The sequence below is a fragment of the Podarcis gaigeae genome, assembly GCF_964106915.1.
Source record: "Podarcis gaigeae genome assembly, chromosome: 13".
Lineage (NCBI taxonomy): Eukaryota > Metazoa > Chordata > Lepidosauria > Squamata > Lacertidae > Podarcis > Podarcis gaigeae.
The window spans coordinates 18,687,943-18,707,044 of NC_139689.1; the positions used below are offsets into that span (position 1 = coordinate 18,687,943).

The 19,102-nt window shown below is 48.1% G+C and overlaps 1 protein-coding gene across 3 annotated transcripts; it reads right to left on the minus strand.

Annotated features, from left to right (window-relative positions):
* Window positions 1-811: 811 nt before the first annotated feature.
* On the minus strand, window positions 812-19,014 carry RASIP1 (Ras interacting protein 1). Of its 3 annotated transcripts, none has more exons than XM_083707755.1 (12): window positions 18,908-19,014; window positions 14,396-14,548; window positions 11,579-12,159; window positions 10,676-11,037; window positions 8,445-9,092; window positions 7,887-7,924; window positions 6,168-6,319; window positions 5,257-5,372; window positions 4,910-5,153; window positions 3,815-3,990; window positions 2,253-2,400; window positions 812-1,405 (listed from the first exon to the last, which is right to left on the minus strand). In XM_083707755.1, the coding sequence occupies exons 2-12, from the start codon at window positions 14,527-14,529 to the stop codon at window positions 1,206-1,208; spliced, it is 2,799 nt and encodes a 932-aa protein (XP_083563881.1). In that variant the 5' UTR covers window positions 14,530-14,548; window positions 18,908-19,014; the 3' UTR covers window positions 812-1,205. The 3 variants fall into 3 exon arrangements, with proteins under 3 accessions (XP_083563881.1, XP_083563882.1, XP_083563880.1); XM_083707756.1 differs by lacking the exon at window positions 18,908-19,014 and adding an exon at window positions 17,135-17,909 and having other exon boundaries at window positions 4,910-5,150; XM_083707754.1 differs by lacking the exon at window positions 18,908-19,014 and adding an exon at window positions 17,135-17,909.
* Window positions 19,015-19,102: the final 88 nt, after the last annotated feature.

Consider the following 19,102-nt stretch of genomic DNA (forward strand, 5'->3'; position numbering starts at 1 on the left):
CAAGGATGATCTCTAAGAACCCTTGCAGCCCTTTCAGGATTTTGTGCATATCACATTCTGAGCAATACCCTCCAGCCTCCCCAAGGACCAGGCTGTATGTGTGCGCCAGTCTCCCGATTTTGCTGCATTTGGCAGTCGGACAGTACAGGGAAAGAGGCCTCATGATTCAGAGCTGAAACACCCCATGTATGTCTGCTGAATTGACTGCTCTTTCCCTTGCCCTTCTCTCCATGCCGGCCACTGCCGCGTCTCAGGTGAATGGCTCTGGATTCTTACACCTTGGCTGTGATATCCTCGGATCACTCCAAAACCAGACCCTGGTACGATTCCTTTGCTGGGAGCTGCATATGGTGTGGGTGGCTGGCTGGGTGGACGGGGTGAGCTCATAGGTCTTTCCCAGGCTCAGATTTCAGAGATTGATTCCAGGAGCAGCCGTGGACCTGACGCCACCGACAAAGATAGCACTTGTGGCCTGGGACAATGGGAAAGAGGCACGTCCCAAAGACAGCAAGGCCAGTGTGGAGAAGACACCAAAGAACATCTCTTCTCCCACTCCCTACAACCTAGTGTTTCACATGCAGACACGACACACACAAACACAATCAAAACCAGACAAATATACGCCTATGAGAAGTCCTGTAACCAAGAAACTCTCCTCCTTGCACTCCTAATATTCTCCCGTCCTGCAACACTGTGCAACTCCCCATTTATGCGTGTTCAAGGCACATGACTGTGCATACATCCATTGTCTCCCGAGACAGATGGATTTTTTTATAGGAGCTTCCCATCATATCAAAATATCTGTCCAATGTTTTTGTCACAAGTTAATAATTTTATTGCGTTGGAGGAAAAAGCACTACATAGCTTTTGCTATAAACAATATATGCTTTTCACAGGGCCGAAAAGTAACAGGGAAGTTTGGGTCAGGGAGAAGCTTTGATCTCTCAGAGAAGTTTCTGGGCTTCTGGTCCTTGAGATCAGTGTCTGCCGCCAGGTTCCGACAGTGGGTATGAGGCTACAACTGAAAGCCTGAGATGTCACAATGACCTTTGACCTTCAGGACAACCCTGTATTCAGACAAGCAATAACTGGTTCAGATGATTCCACCCTTCTGAAATCAGTTTGGGGCTTCCGTCTGTCCACTGGCAAGGGTTTCCAGGGGTTCAGGAGCCATTTGATCATTGTGGTGGTGTGTGCCCTGCTTCTCATTGGCTGGGATCCAGCCCGTACACTGCCCTTTGGTTGGCTGGAAGAGATTCACGCTCCAGCTCCCAGAGGAAACGTCGCAGGCGTGTGAGTTGGCGATGGAGGGTGTCATCTGACACAGGCTCTGAGAGGCGCAAGCGGAAACCGTCACATGGAAGGATCAGGGGCGGGTGGTCTGTGAAACTCTCAAATATGTCACCTGTGGGAAGACAAGGCATTTCTAAAACAACAGGTGTGCTCAAGCTGCTCTTGAGGCTGCTGCACCCAGAGGATTAGCTGGAAATTTCAGTGCCCTGCGTAGATTTAAAAATGTGAGGCCCACCCTGTCTGTCTCACACCCGTCTCCCCGCTCCCAGCTGCTCCCTGGGCAACTGCACCAGTAGCTCTATTCTAAATGACGCATGGATCACACCCTCTGGATAAGAGGTAGGGACAGAAATGTCTGCAGTTTGTGTGACCGTTTGTGGTCAGGTGTGGAAATCAGGCAAGCAAATGCGAGAAGCATTTGTTGTTCTTGTCTTTTTAGACCGCAAATGATACGTAATTAATGATGTGCACCCTTCCGGGGGGGGGGGCTTTCTGGTGTTTCCTTTGCACTGAAATGGTATGGAATTGTATATTAATTATGTCATTAAAATTAAGGACATTAAATTCGGCCATAGCAGACAGAAGTGAAAAACATAACTTTTTGGCAGAAGGCAAACTGCAGCAAAAACAAAACAGTGCTGATTGTCACAGATACCAGTCAAAACAAAAATAGCACTGCCTTCATACATTCCTGGTAAGAGACTATAGGAGAAACTGATAATAATATGAGTTGTGAAATGCTTTCACATTCCAATTTCCACATTTTGAGGGCAGAGAGAGGGATAGCAGGGGATGAGCGTTTGGTGTAGGATGCGGCAGGTCCCCAACATGGAGTTAATGCAATGATGGGGAAAGCTTCACTTGCTGAATTTCTGCCTGATGAGGGCACAGAAATCCTGCCAGAGGTGGTGAGAGTTGAACCCTGTGTGGGTCAAAAACAAAGCATCTCCTTGACTTACTATGTGCAATCTCATCCCTTTCCTTTTCAGGTGGGCTCCAGCATTCGGGAGACACTCGCCCAGGTCCCAGCTGGTAATTTGTGAGCACGTGCTGGAGCTGAGCCGGGGTCAGTGCCGGATAGTCATTTCTCAGCCGAGACCAGGATGTCTGTGTGCAGCAGGGAAAAGAGAGGTTAGCAATAAACCCTGGAAGAAAAAGACCCACGAAACACCCATTTTTCCTTAGTGGCTGCCATGACTGGCTAGCTCTTTCTCTATGCCAACTGCAGCATTTACCTTAATAGGGGCAGAAACTAGACTTGATAAATCATGTGATAATTGACATATTAAAAGAATAACATTTCCTTATGAATGAAAAAATAGCCCTGGAAGAAGAAACAAACTTCCTTTGTATAGCCTTGCTGCATAGCAGGCGCCATCTTAGGAGAAGCATGCCTTTCTATGTGTGGGAGGGGAAGGAGCAGGATTTTTTTTCAGCCGAAACTTCCCAGAACTCAGTTCTGCACCTCTCAGGTGGGCACCATAGCCATTCTAGGAGAAAGAGGGAGGTGTTCATGGTGAGTTCTGGCACCTTTTTTCCCTAGAAAAACAGCACTGGGCAGGAGGATGCCTCTTCTAAGATGGTAGCTGCCACCTGCAGTTTTGACAAGCACATACATTTTTAAAGAAAAATTAAGATGTTGGCTGCTTAACGAGAAAAGCCTTCCCTTTCTCAGTCAAGAGGTTTTAATTAAATTGATCTAAGCAGTTTATTGGCAAAACACTTTCCAAGTGTTAGCAGGAAGATACAGAAAGGCCACTTCATTGACACCATACCTAGCTATAAGGCACAACCATTCACCCTATAGCTTTTACCCCGTGACAGTGATAAACCAACTCAATCCCAGACACTCAAGCAGATACAGGGTAGGAAGGTGCTTACAGAGCCAATGAATCCAGATCGGCTCATACAAACATGAATACTATTCTGCAACAAGATATGTGGGATTCTGCAACTTGAATATTTTATGCAAATTAGTATATTTGCATGTTGTTAAAGGTGGGTTTTTTACATGAAGTCTTTGACCTCTGTCAGATATAAGGAGGCATCAGCAGCAGGGCTGGCAACATAGCCAACACATTTGTACAAATGTCATGCTTCTGAGATGCCTGCATCTGTTTCCATAGGGACTAGAAAAAAATTTTAAAGGGAAACTGAGAACCTCAAGGTACTGTTTTCTGAGCCCAACAGGAAAACCTGCAGTGGTGTGGACTTGCAGAAACCTGCACCTGTGTCAATTAAATCAGGCTTCCTTATTCCTACACAAAGCAAGGAGGGTGGGTGCTTCAAAATGTTGTTCATTTTTAATAGTCTCTCCAGCACACTCTCATCTTAAAGAAACAGGCCATAAAAGAAGAAAGGGGGAGAAATGAAGCTTCCCTCCTCTGTGCCTTCAGCCACCTGTTCCCAGATAAAAACGGTGACACCTAGTATTTGTGGTATGTGTGTGTGTGATTCTGATGCCCAAGAGTTGAGCCGCTGCCACCCTAACCCTCAAGCCCCAAGAAGGGGGAACAATCACCTGAAGCAAGCTGGTTTTGGGCACACACAGTAAGTTGGCCGTGGTGCTGAGTTTGCGGAAGAATTCAGTTGCAATGTCCCCCAGGCCCACCCCTTGTAGCCAGTCCAGCACCAGGTCCAGGTTGGTTCGGATCTGCACCGCCTTGGCCCACTGGAATAAGGACTGGTGGGAACTGCCTGGAAAAAGGGGGAAAGCATGTTAAGAACATAGAGCCCGAGTGATCTTCCACCTTCCTCGGCAAACCGTCTTGGGATCCCCCCTGCCCACCCCCCTCTGTTCTGAATGAGGGAGCCACCGCCCCAAGCCAGCCTGCTTATTTCCTGTCCTGCTTGGGGGCAGCCCTGAACTCTGGGACAGGCAGGAAACAGGCTGTTTCCACCAGAGACCAGGACAGAAAATAGGAGGAAACAGGAGAGGGAGGGGGGAGGGTTGTGAGGGGATTTGTTCTTCTCACTAGTCAGGGGCAATGAAGAGAGGTTTCAGGCATTCTCCCTGGGCATTTTTGCAATGTGAATAGTGAAACTTCTCCTGTTTGGAATGCTCCCTCAAAAAAAGAAAAAGAAAGAAAAGAGCTGTCTCCTACTTCTTTTGCTTTCTCAAAATGGAACTTACATGTGATTTATGCCTCACTGTGAAAACATTCTCAGTTCTAGAACATATTATAACTCACTGCCTTGATCCCCGCACACCCTCGTGTCTCACTGGATTGTTCTTGCTTCTCAGAAGACCCAGGAGTCCTAGTCTGTCTCACACTATCAGTATTATTCCATTTGGCTCCTCCACACACTCAAGAATCACTTTCATACAACCTGTTTCACAGTGCATTCATCCTGATCTATGTGCAGGGAAGCTGTGAGGCTAGGCGGCATTAAGGCACAAGATGAGCCTGCTGGATCAGACCAACAGACCCGTCTAGTCCAGCATCCTTTTCTCACAGTGGCCAACCAGATGCCCGTAGTAAACCCACAAGAAGGACCCGTGCAAATGGGAGCGATGGGAGGGCATCCCCTAGCGCCCTGCTCATTCACAAAATGGGCTATTGAGCCTTTCTTCTAGTTCCCACCCTGAGAAGCCAGGAGCTAATTCTAGGCTCACCTCTCTCCATGAGAGTGTTAAAGAGCGAGGCATTGGAGAAGAAAAAGAGATATCCAAAGGTCTGCGAGACAAGGTCAGGGTGCAGGTCACAGTCACGGGTCAACTCCAGCGTGGCCTGGTAGATGGCAAGGGTCCCCTGGATTCCTTCTGGCATGCTGCTGAGCTCCGGCACGTGGGACAGGTCAGCTGTGGCCGTGAAGGGGTTACTGTCTAGCAAGGCAGGAAGAGCCGAGTAGAGAGTCTGCTGGGTGAGGAAAGGGATGAGAAACACAGGCTACTACAAAGGGTGGGTGGGAAGAGAAGGGGAGGTGGGGGGGGGCTTTATCGTCAAGAGTTTGCTCACCCACCTTAGTGAGGTAGTACACAGACTGCTGAAATGTGGACATGATGACTTCGTCCAAGACTGCCATTGCCTCATCACATGTCTCCAGGTCACTGGAGAGCAAAGCATTGTGGGAAGCTCCTGCGGAGATGGGGGAAGAGAGTAAGTCTCAGGGTGTAGCTACATCACAGGAAAGCAAACTAGTTGCCCACTCATTTGCTCTCCAATGGGAACTGCAGCGCTGTAGTGCATCTTTACTGCAGCTTTCTCAGCATCCTCCTCAAACTGTAATTCCCAGGATTCTCTAGGGGAGGCCTTGGTAAACTGGCATAATGCCTTATTCATCTGGTAACAGTGTGTAGAGTGTCTTGAGAGTTCTGTGATATGTCCCTCACATAAGGCTCCACCACAAAGCTTATGCAGAGGTTGGGTTATGTCCTGTCTTTATTGAGCATTTGTTTTGATTGGTTTGTGGGGAGATTTTGTGACAATGAGCATCCATCCTGATTTGTTTGTGGGGTGTTTCCACGTGTTCCCAGTGATTATTTGTTCCTCCTGATACTTTTTAATGCATTTCCCTGTCACTTTAATAACTGTGAAAAATTTGTTCAATGTGCATTCCTTGTGCTAGCACAAGAGTGCTTCAGTCCATCTGAATTGGATTTTCTCTTATGTGCTTGAATCTCTCCTGCAAAATACTGACCATCTGGAGGCACCCACAGAAACCATAAGCTCCCTTGCTATTCGAACCCTTCCCCTTTCTGGAAAACCCAAACAGCCCTCAGTCATCAAGTTCTGACCCTCAGGGTCTTCCTTTATCTGTCTCTTCTTGGTCCTCTATTCTGATGTATGTCCTAGAGAACCCTGGTATCCTGACCAACAGCTACCCTTCCACTCTCCTCTGACCCCAGGGAACGTTCAGGATTCTTGGCTCACCCTCCAAGTCCAGGTCCTTCTCAATGTCCAGGACTCTTTTCTGCACGAGGCTGAGCAGCTCCATCGCGTTGGCCATCCAGAGCATCAGGGGGCGCAAGTCGGCAGCCACTTCCTCGATGCTGAGATTTCCCAATTCTCCTTTGTCCTGCTGGCTGCAGGGATCAGACAGCGCAAGGGGGATTAGCGCACTGCCGAATGACAGGAGGGTGCTCTCACCTGCTGCCCAGAGGCAGCTGACTCTTGGCTGGGGCATTAAAACAACAGCTGGGCTGACTACTTGGAATTCAATCCATTCCACAAATTTTCAGAGTTCACACTGAGTTCAGGATTTCTTGACATATGTGAACTTTGCTTCCAAGGGACTTAGGTCTTCATTACTTGTGGATTTGCCTTCCATATTTGCAATGTTGCTATTGTGCTGGCTATATTATTAAGGAGGACTTACTAATATGTTGTTACCTATGGACCTTTCTGGATGCATTAGAGTTGTTAATCATTTCAGCAGTGAGTACAAATTGCCTTCCCATAACTGAACTACCGCAATGGAGATGTTGCATTTTCACAGCACTCTTGACTGAACAATATTTTTTGCATCACAGAAAATGCAGTTTGTCCCCAATTATTGTGTGCTTCTTCCAGTGGAGCATACATGTGCCATTTGTTTGTTTTATTGGTGAAAATAATACTGATATTCTCCTTCAGAAAATCTGCCTCTTCCTGCCACCCCATATCAGTTATGCTCCCTCCCCCACCAAGTTATCATGCTATTGATTTTGAAATGGTATTTGCAGAAAGATCTATCAAACAAAGGCCAAAATTAAAGTTTTTTTCATAGAAGTGGATGGAAGGAGCTGACACATGCAAATATATTGGGAGGTAGTAACTTATACAAGAGTGGGAAGTGTTATTAAAGCTTCAGAAGGCTGGAAGGAACTAAACCAGAGAAGGAGGAGCCTATGGCCTCCTAGATCAGAGTCCTTCAACCTGGATCCCTGGATGTTGTCAGGCTATAACTCCAATCATCTTGTCAGCTTAGTTTAGGCAATTGCCACCTTAGCCTTAAGCAATTGTCAGGGATGATAAGAGCTGTAGTCTAACAACATCTGGGGGCCCAGGGTTGAACAGCACTGTTCTAGATGTTGTTTGGACTCCAAATCCCCAGCTTGCAGGGCCAATCATCAGGACAATGGGAGCATATTGTTCAGTTCCATCATCCCTGAACTAAACAATACAAGGATGCCTTCACCTGTAAGATAATTTGTCATGCATCACACAATATTTCTTCAGTTGCTAGTCACCCAACTGATATTTGTCTCTTTATGTCAAAAGTAACTTATTCGCTAGACCACTACATCAAATAAAGCAGAGCAAACTGAAGCTTAGAAAAGTCTGAAGTCTGTAGCTCCCTCGGGGACAGACTTTGAAAATGCCCATTGTGCTGTTTGCTGTAGAGGCATAACTCTACCCCTGCACCTTTATGATGAAAGCCCCAAGTCCCTGGCATCAACCCCAACCCCATTTAATACCAGAATCTGTCCATGAGGACTGCATTCAGACATGGCAACTTCAAGAATTCATCCTAGGAAACAATTTAACGGTTTGACAAAAACTAAGATAAACTGCTTAGATTCTAAGTATAGCACCTCCCAAACATCTTGCGAGATGCGGAACAGCACCTTCCGGAAGCCAAATATGAGACATACTTTAGCTCTTACTTACTTTTCCGGCTGTCTATCTCCAATCTCTTTTATCTTCTCCTGGGAAGAAGGATATGAAAAAATAAAATGAATTATGGAGGTTTGGAACCCAACACAGTGCAGCCTCGAGCCCTTTCCATGCCTGAAAGCCAAAGGGAAAGAAGTCCATGGAAAACAGGTACTGAAGGAACTGATGGGGGAAATCTATTTCCTTTCATTACATTTACAACTTCCTCTTGGGAACTCAGTGTTTCCTACATGTTCTCTCATACCAGCTCCAATTCTGCTTAGCTAGAACTGCTTCAGTTGCCTTCAGGGAGAGCTTAAGGGCTAGAAGGATCCATGTTTTTACCTATAACCATAAGAACCAGCTTCTCGCTGCCACCGCCGTTTCTTAGTGAAAGCGAAAATGCTCCAAATGCTGGATTCCTTCCATGCCATGCCTGATTATCAACATCTTAATAGCTACATACACAGACCTACATAAAGGGCTTCAGAATTAGATATGGAGGTGGAGGGAATACAAGGGAAGGATGTCAAAGCGGCGCAAAGGTCATGAACTGAACTGCATGTCACTTACCCAAACAGCCTCCTTGACCAGCTGAGCGATTCTGGCTATCAACCTGGGAAGGTGTCCTGGCTCCAGCTCCCGGGCGGCGTGTTCCAGGCAGAGCCCAAAGAGGAAGGCAGGGCCCAACCTGCAGTTTGGCGCCTCCTGCAGCCTCACAATCTCAGCCAAGAGGGCCTCCTGCTCCTGGGGCCGGTAGCGCAGCTGAGGTTCTCGGCTCTTGAGGTAGGCCCGGAAAGCTTCCTGGCGCTCCTGCAGGGAACGGCCGCAGGCCTGGCACGCCAAGGCCCCCACCAACCCTGGGGACACCCAGGCCTTGGGCAGCCAGGCCGGTGGCGCAGCTGCAGCTCGCGGGTCCTTGTACATGAAGAGGAAGTGCTGCCCCATTCCCAGCAAGTCTCCGGGAGCCAGCTCCACCTGGCGATGGAGTGGAGCACCGTTGTGGGTTATCAACGCTCCCCGGAAGGGCCGCACCATGGCCGAGCCCCGGGGCTGGCTGGGGTCTGTGGGGGGCACTGAAGACACGACACAGCAGTGGCGCGGGAGGATGTCTGGGGCGCTCAGGAACGTGTCCACATAGTTGGATTGGTCCGGAGCCGGGCAGCGCTCAGGGCGGCCGAAAATGTGTCGGCGGCGTGTCATCACGTGGATTACAAACTCCTGTTGGTTAAAGAGAGAGAAGGGAATAGAGCAGGAAGAAAAGATCAGCTGCAGCGGTTGGCATTCCTGCTAGTGGCCCTGAGCTACCCTGTGTTGGGCCAGTGGGGCACTCAGCTGAAGCATTGGCTCTTTAGGTCAGGGGTAGGAAACCTTTTCTGTCCCTTCATGGGCAACTTCCTTAGGGGTGGGCCCATACCAGTGGTAGGTGGAGCCAGAGGCAAAAGGGATGGAGCAACAGATGCAGCAGAAACAAATAAAGATGAGGCTTTGGAGAGGTAAGAGATCCTCTGGGTGCTCAAATAGTCACAGGTCAGCTGTAGTGTGGCTGATGCAACAACTAAAAGTTCCACTGTGGGCTCATTCACACTTCCTTTTAAACACAGGTCTGGGATTTCCAGGTCTGTGCCTGAGCAGGTTTTATTTTGCCCCACAGCTTTCCCCTCCCCAGAAAAACCTGCCACTGAATCCACAGAAAACCCACTTGCTGTTTGCTCCAATTCAGCGGTAAATTGGGGGGGGGGGTCTCCCGGGAAAACAGTAGAAGTGGGGGAAATGCTTGGACACAGACCTTGAAATCCCAGTTCTGTGCCTAGAAACTCAGCACAAAAGGAAGTGTGGATCAGCCCTAAGTCACCACAACAGAGGTTTTTATACTGGTGGTTCAACTGTGGATCACTAGGAAGAAGAAGGCTTCACACCCCCACCCACCCCCCACATAAATGTATGGGAAATCTTGCTCCCTTTCTTCTAGGAGGTTGCCTGAACTAAGCTTGAAGAAATTCAGTGGATCGTCTTAACTTCACTCAGGCTTGGGTTACACCTATTTGCCTTTCCCTGTGGCCTGACACTGAAGTGTCCTGCTTGGGTCATTCATTCCTGTTTGCTCCACAGGCCTCCAGGTGGACACGTCTGTCAATTTCAATTTATCCCAGTTTCTTTTCTTTCTTTCTTTTTTGCATTCTTAAGTTCAGCTCTACACATTTCTGCAATAGTTTATGGGTTTTTTTTAAAGCCTTCACAAAAATTGTCAACATTTGAGTGCACGTTTCTCCTTATATGCATAGTTTCCATACGCAATTTCCCGTGAGATACACAAATTCACCAGAATTTTTGCCAAATATAATGTATTATTTTTTTACTAGTACACACATTTTTAATACTTTCCCTTTATAGACACATGCTTGGACACATTATTTGGCTAAAGAACTGCATCACAAAATTCAGACAAGTGCAAATTTTGAAGGACAGCTGTGTTTCAGTTTACATGTGGTGTGAATCTGTTAAGTCTGAATTCAGATCCAAAGTGGATTGAATTTCTCCCTTACCCCTAGGCAGATCCCTCTTTATTTAATTATTCTCTCTTTTCCTGACAATATGGGATAACAGAGAGGGCACGAGTGGCTGACAGGGTGGGGGTGAGGGCAACCAACCTTCCTTCAGCAGAAGTTTCTAGTATTTTCCAACTCTATGTTAACATGGAACCTGAAGGACCCTGAACCCCACAATCACTCAGCTTCATCAAAACCATAGAGTTGGAAAATACTAGAACTGCCCCAATCTTCCAAGCAGGAAAGTGGGTCTACCTGCTTTTCATTGTAGCCCAACAACTGTAGGAAATAGGGGTGCTCTGTTGGTGGTTGTATGAGGCACTGGGAGAGCTGCTCCAAGTTGGCCACATCCATGGCCTCTGCTTCAGATGCTGGAGGAGCCGATGTGCCCTCGGCCCCCTCCGATGCCTTCAGTCGTGACTCCTCAGCCGCTTCCTGTGGTTCCCCAACCGCCATGCTCAGCACTCCTTTGCGGTCCCTGCGGCGTTTTGTGCTGAGATTCATCTCGCTGATGCTGCGACGGAGGGAAAGGTTGTCCGCCCTCTCTTTGGGGGCCACATGGCCTCCTGAGGCGGCCCGAGAGCGGCGAGATTGCTGCCGACGGGCCTGGGAGATACCTACAAGAGGCAGGGAGAGAAGGCAGACAGAAAAATCTAATCTATGTGAACAGTCATGCAAAATAAAAGCAATACCTTTACCTAACCTATATTTTTTGAAAATTCTCCCAAGTTGGGGGCCCATGGAAGGGAAGGAGTACTGGGAAATATCCAAGCAGTTTGGGGGGGAAATAATTTTGTCACACTTCCCCTTTGATATCTTTGTATACAAGGGGTTGGAATTCTGTCTCCCATTCAATTAGTTAAGGACTAATCACCATATTGTGGCAAAAGAAATTCCACATGCTAATTAAGCACTTGACAATGAAGTTGATTAGCCTCTTTGCAGCAGCAAAGCTTTTTGATCTCTTCCTGACAAATCATAAGTTCTAGAAACCTAACTGGATGGTAAATGAAATGAATGAAAGCCAAGCTTCTAAAAGACTTGAAAACAGCATGAAACCCTAGAGCAGAATTGAGACCTAGGACCCAGAAGAGCATCTATTGACAGTTCCCTGGAAGCCTCACCCACTGCCAACAACACCACACATACCACACATACCAGACCCATCGCCATCTTCGCCTTCTGCCATCCTCTCCACATCACATCGTCGGCGGATCTCAAATCGGCGTGTGCAGCCGGTCTTGGGTTTCCACACATCCTGCAGCACGAGCGGGCGTTCAGAATCACCTACTGCACGGAGATACTGGGCCTGCCAGGAGCCATCTGTGCTGTGAACGTTGCCGACCACATCACATAAGACATACGCATCTTCGGCATTGGCCTGCGCCACGCCGTAGCGCTCAAGCGCTTCCTGCACCAGCTGCCGGGCAGTGGAGCGCGCTGTGGCCAGCACACTCTTGTAGTTGGCACCTGTGGAGATGTCGCCTCCGTAGATTTTCAGGATCCCTGGCACTTCTCCCTGCGAGGGGGGCTCAACTCGATCTTCGGGCAGTGGATCAATGAGATCGGCCAGTTTCTTCTCACTGGCCCAGCGACCTCTTCCTCCGCTGGTGGGCACGCCAGTCCCACCCCGCTGGAAGAGCGCTGAAATCCTCTTGTGTCGACTGGCCTTATTCTTGGTGGCCGGGCGCATCTCCACAGGCTCACTTCCACGGCTGGCTGTATCCGAGGATGTCGATCTGTGAGGAGGATAGTAAAGGTAAAGGGACCCCTGACCATTAGGTCCAGTCGTGATCAACTCTAGGGTTGTGGCACTCATCTCGCTTTATTGGCTGAGGGAGCCGGCGTACAGCTTCCGGGTCATAGGCCAGGATGACTAAGCCACTTCTGGCGAACCAGAGCAGCGCACGGAAACGCCGTTTACCTTCCCGCCAGAGTGGTACCTATTTATCTACTTGCACTTTGACATGCTTTCGAACTGCTAGGTTGGCAGGAGCAGGGACTGAGCAACGGGAGCTCACCCCGTCACAGGGATTCGAACCACCGACCTTCTGATCGGCAAGTCCTAGGCTCTGTGGTTTAACCCACAGCGCCACCCGGATCCCTTTGTGAGGAGGATAGACAGACTCAAAGAGACAGCAAGGGTGGCACCACAATGACAGGATGATGCAGCAGCCAAGCTGCTTGGTTCAGATCTACCGTAACAAACGTGCTCTGCCTCAAAGCTTGTTGGGTAAGTCATAAGAATATAAGCCAATGGGCCAAAGTCCAGCATCCTGTTCTCACAGTAGCCACCCAGACACCTATGAGAAACCCCGAAGCAGGCCCCAAGTACAAGAGCATTCTCCCCTCCACCTCCTTGGTTTCCAGCAAAGCCATCTCTCTCCTTAAACAAGTCACCATCTCTCTGGCACATAGTCAGAAATTTTATGGACAGGCAGCCTTGGAGGATGGCAGGAAAGTTTCACAGGGATAAGGTGAGTTAAATTATGATGTAACCTGCTCAGGTAGAATCATAAATAGTGATGGGCCCAAATGCCCTCCCCAACTGTGTCACTGCAAGGCCAGGAGGGAACATTTCAGTAATTTGGCAAAAAGGAGCCAAGTATAGGACAAACATACTAGAGACTTAGTACTCCAGGTTGCTGGTACATGCCTCCCCCCCCCCCCATATATTCACCAGCTTCATGATGACATCATGTGTTAGTTGTCACCATGAAGCCAATCAAGAGTGAGGGCAATTCTTCGTGCCCTCACTCTAGAGTTTGGTGGGTTAAAGAAAAATGGTGCCCACCAGCAGCTGAAATTCCTGGAAGTGTGATCACTGCTGCTGCCAGGATCAGGAAATGACTGGTGCCAAAACAAAGGTGAAGGGGGACAGTTTAGCAATACTTAGGGTTGCCATATTTCAAAAAGTTAAATTTCTGACACCCGTAAACTTGTTGAGCTTTTGTTGAAACCCACCAAAATTGATTTTAAGCTTTTTGAGCTAATTCCACTCCTGCCATATATACGATTCGGCAAAATTCCCCCGACAGCACTTTTACACCTGAAAACCAGGGCATGTCAGGAATTTTCCTGACGTAAGGCAAGCCTAGCAATACTTTTCTTCACTTCTGAGTAAAAAAGTTATGAGATGTTCTTGTTCAGCTCTGATTGCAAATTAGTTTTTGTCCGTTTTGCTCATTTTATCCCAAGCCCCGGAGAATGTTCGTTCATTGTAGTCCCCATTTCAATAGCACAGATCACACATTTGTGTTCTGCTGTGTGCATTGCCTACTAAAATATTCCATACTATTTCTGGATGGATTAACTTTGAATTAATTCCCCACCCCCTGTAACGTAGCCCTGGCACCCCACCCCATAGTGGTGGTTCAGAGCACATGATGCTTCCCTGAATGCTGCATAACCAGGCAAAGGCTACAGTGCATGTACACCGCTTAGTTTGAGGTGAGAGCCAGTGGTAGCATGGAATGCACAGCTGCTCATTGCCAATTACTGCTAGGGATTGTAATTATGCAAATAGATGTGAGAACCGGAATGGTGTGATGTCAGAAAGGCACGGAAGTCCACGTACACAGACCACCCTGCTATAGTTTCCTTCTCTGTTATTCCGGAGAGGTGATTTCTCATGGATGGACCAATCCCAGGGCTGTGAATCTTCTTAACAGTTGCACTATTTCATGGTGCCTCTTTTGCCTGAATGAGTAGGTGTTTTACGCAGACCGACAAGCAACAGAACGGCCTATGTACTAACAGTGAACTCATTCTCTGAGTACCTATTCATATGTAGCCAAAATGGCACCATTCGTGTTGGAGGAGGAGGCATCAGCAGGCTTGTGGAATCTTTAAGGTTTGCAAAAATACAAAGAAATCTTAATTGAATAAACCCTAAAGGAAGGGGGACAGGGGCAGGGGAGCAAAACAACAAGGTCCGTTATCAGTCTAGCTGGGCCCCACAAGGCAGTCACTTACTTGACAGACCCCACACTAGGCCACCTGCGTCCCAGCTTGGCAAAATGTTTCTTTGGGGAGTTGATCCAAAGGCCAACAGGAAAGTGAAGCTTCCCAAAGCGGGGGCTCCCGTCTTTCCGCTCATCCGAGAACATGGTCACAGGGACCTAGAGCCTTTGACAGGTGAATATGCGGGGGGGGGGGGGAGAGAGAGAAAGGCATAAAATAAGCAGACCCGTGCATCCTGTCCATCTACAACATTTGTTACAAGAAACATCTGAACATTTCAGCTTTAATTGATTGCATTTTCTTAAAATACACACTCAGACAACCCCAAACAGCATGCTTCTTCTAGGCTTTATTTCCAATGCTCTGAATCTGGGGGAGAGGAAAACAAAATTTCTATGCACCACCACTGAGCCAAAGGAGAAGATGACAGCATGGCCCACCAGAGATCTGCAATATGGAATTTCAACTGGCCAGAGCAGATCACGTGATAAGGTCCAACACCTATAAAAGCTTCCAGTCAGGTTGGTTCTTTGGTTTGAGCAACAAGCTTGGTGGTGTCCTGGGCCACAGACTTCCTCTTTCTCTACCTTTCTCTTACCTGGCCACACCAAGCCTTGTTTTGACTTGCTCTCTGGATATCATCAAGGCCTGCCAGGCCATATTGTAGAATCCTAGAATTGTAGAGTTGGAAGGGACAACAAGGGTCATCTAGTCCAACCCCCTGCAATGCAGGAATGTCTTGCACAAACCCCAAACCCTGGAATTAAAAGTCTCATGCTCTACCAACTGAACTATTTTTGAGGAGAGAGAGTCTAAGGGGACAGGGAATAGATTTAGAGCAGCCAAAATTTAAACACGGTTAACCTAAAATTATGTAAGTGTGGAATCTGACCCCTGGCCAACGGAACCTTGGGGCCAGGGGTTTGGAAGGGGGGGGGCGGACTGCCCCTGGTGCCCTCACTGAGGAGGGTGACATTCGGCACGCCACCTACCCACAATTCCCAAGCCTACTGCAAGCCATCAGGGTAAGGAGGGAGCTGCGCCGCTTTGCCAGCAGCATTCCCCAATTCCCCCTTCGTTTTGACAGCTTGAGGGTGGCTTGGGAGTCGCGGGTGGCGCACCGAATTTCTGCCATGGGCGGCTCGCTCCCCCCCTCCGGCTGCAAGGCACATGCACTGCTCTGGGCACCCGAGCGGCTATCCCACGCCTGGGAGGGCACCCTCCGTGCCGCGCCCCCCCCCCCCCGGGCAGCGCAGGCATATGCTCCACCGCTGCTTGGGGCCACTGCCACATTAACAACCCTGTAGTTCATGTCAGCTGAGGCAGAAGGTGGGGAGGACCTTGCTTCCCAAGGAAGGCAGAGAGCTTTAAAAGCTATTTTTGCATTGAGTTTTCCCAGTGTAAGAAGAGGTTTTAAGATTTCCACCTTGCTTGCATTTAATTTGTGGGATTTCAGCTAGTGGCCTTCAACTGTATATGCTTGAAATCGTGCAAGTTAAATGCACTTAAGATGCAATCATACTGTATAATTTTCTTTTCTTTTAATGTTATGCTTTTGATTGGCTCTTTTCTCAAAGCACTATAAGATGCTGTTAATATAACATACAGAAGAAGCAAACTAATGAATAAAATCCATATACTGTATATAAGTATGTGTAGATTTGCACAGACACAGCTCAGCCCTGATGCCTGAGAAACCTTTCCCCTCCCTGTGGCTTTATTTTTTTTTTGTCCTTGCACTCCTCTTTCATGCCAGGCACTCTCCTTGCCTAAACCCTATAGAGAGATCTAGATTAATTTCCCAGAGAACACACACTACTCACTTTGCTTCATGGGGAGAGCTGCCTGGTGGAGTTCAAACCCAGATCAAAGTGGCAGCAGAGGCACCAGGCCTGTACTTCCACCCTGACCATGAGGGGTGAGTCAGAGGCCCTGAATCAAACAGTTACGTCAACAGGAAAAGCAGAAAAAATGAGTTGAGGGGTTAGGATAGCTTGAAGCCACACCTCACAAAGGTACCCCCTGAGCTACTGGGTTGTTAGGAGATGGGACACAATGAAGGAAAGCAATAAACACATCAACCCATAGCCCATTCCCACCCTACCTCCTGCTTCTCCATCATAATCAGTAGGTTCCTCTCCAAAATACTGAGTATTAATTAATTCTGACTTCTTTTCATCTCCCCATAAGAAAACCCGTGAGTTCTGGCTCTCATCACCTCTAACTATAACCAAGGACAACACAAACCCTTCTTTGGTGCCTGAGGGAGAAAACCTAAATGGTGCTCCTCCTCCTCCACTCCCACCCCATCTATCCAACAAATAATCCAACATCTGCTGCTACATCTAAATCTCCCCTCCAATCAGAATGCTTCACCCTGCCTAACGTTAGGGCCGGAGCGGACTGTAAACTTGCACATCTCGCAGAGAAGGGAAGCATCTTAAGTTCTGTGTCCTTTCTCCACACTATCAGGAGCTTTCTAGAGGCAGAAAGAAAGAGGAGGCAGGAAGGCCTGAACACTTTATAATCTGAAATAGAATCTATCAAGGAATCTAACAAGAAGCAAGGAGCCAGGAGTCCTGGGTTCCCTGAGAGGAAGTTTTGGGCATAAGAAGGCCAAAGACAGATCTCTTTGGGTTCTCTTTGCATGAGATTCAGTGGGCAGAGGAGGAAATGGGTTCAGCACACATTTCCCCACCTGTTTACTGTCCCTCCCCAGTTTTGAATTCTGTAGCTTTGCTGCATGTTTACCTGTTCCACAAGGTGTCCCCAGGTGCTGCAGTCTCCCACTGTCACCCACTCTCACGCATCCAGCAGGCCAGGCTGCATCTTCCACTGGGGTATGGTGGCCACTCTCAGCTCTGGCGTTCCTGAGTGTGCTGTGTGTGACTTAAGTCCAGCGATGACTGCGCACGGATTTCCCGTGCCTCTGGTCATTCACACACAGGAGGTGGGGCAGGAAAGAGAGGTGGGGGGGCAGGAAACTGACTGGGAAGCTGGGCCTCTCCCAAGAACCGGGGAGGGCGCAGGAGCAGGGAGTGGGGCAGACAGGCTAATAAGACATCTGAACTAGCAGGAGCAGGAAGCCCCAGGCAGTTAAACAGAGGTGGGGAGGGGATAGATTTAGAAAATCAGAAGTTGGGGTGTGTGTTTTTGGACATTTGATGGCTTTGCTGTCATCAAACAATGAGGCCTACAGGCAGAATCATTTGGCCTTGAGGGAAGCTATGTGAAAAGCCTGCATAGTCTTGGCTCCTCAGAGCTGGTTGTATTCCTCCACTACCATGTGCAGGATTCAGCTTTGTGGCATGCTGCTACGGTTGCCAACATTTTAACCAGCCACTGTAGTTGTGCCTATGCTATGAAGATATGTGCAGATTGGCAAGATTCTCAAAGGGATTTACAAAAACTGTAAAACTGAATGCAATAAATGCAATAGTAAAGATCAAAATAGGGTAGATACCTTGGGGAACAGCCTTAGGGACAGCCTAGTGAAGCCTTCCCTAACCTTCTGCCTTCCAGATGTTTTGAACTACCACTCCCATGATGGCTAGTGTGTATAGGAGGAGTTGGGAAGGCCCTCCATACGTTGTTGGACTCAGATTTCCATCAGGCCCAGCCAACATGGCCAAAGAACAGGTATTATAGGAGTCATAGAAATCAGAGCCATATGCTCCACTTAGATCCCCACCATTCAGGAAAAGCAAAAGCAATTGCAATTGCAATTGCAAGCTAAGGAAAAACAGTGTGTTGTCTGCACTCAGTCTGTATGCATGCTATCATAGGCGTGTGAATGTTGTGGGCAGTATTCTTGGCTCAGATATGGCATATGGGTGGGAGAATTTGGCACAGTATTTGGCAGGGGCCAGGGCATGAGTGCTGCCAACCCTCTGGACGCTGCACGTGCATAAATATATTTCCCACACCTGTTTCCTTAGTCATTATTCTGGGCGGAGATTTGCTTCCCCTTTGCCACACTCCCCTTCATATGCACTTTCGCCCACCCGATTTGGCTGTTTTACAGGGTGTGTGTAGCTTTCCCCCCCGACCCCAATCATTTTTTTCAGCTGGGACCTGGGGTGTGTGCTTGCACAGTACATGAGCCTACATTTCCCCTACACCCTTTTCCCTGGTCCTGTAGGCTTGGGTGTGGGCAAGGGAGTGGGTGTTTTTGACCTGACTTCACACCTTTCATTTGTTTCCAGTGTATGTTGGGTGTGCCTTTCGTATGTGCTCACAGGACCTTGGCTTCGGGCAAATTGCTGATCTAGGTAATCTTAGAGTCACTCTGAGCTCCATGATATTGTGATTCTTCAAGCCTCTTGTGTCCCACATGGTCAGATGACAAGAAGTACTGACCAGTTTTCTTATATTCTTCTTCTTAAAAGACACAGCAGGGGGTGGGGGGGTGGAATTCAGACCATTAATCCTAATACTTTCTTACTAGATCTGCTCCCCACCCACCAAATTAAAAGCACCTCCATCTCTCTGAAGCTGTTGTTTGACCTGTTAGGGAAAACTTACCTGTACAGATTTGAATGAAAATTAAATGTACCAATTTTCTGTGGCTTTTATGTTCAGAGTTCACAGAGGGAGATGATTGCAGAAATGCTCAACAGTTTCAAAAGCCACCTCAGGATAATGGAAAAGGTCTAAACAATATTGGATTGAGATAAATCAAACATTCATGCGTAAGAATGAGGGAGGGGGTGAAATAAA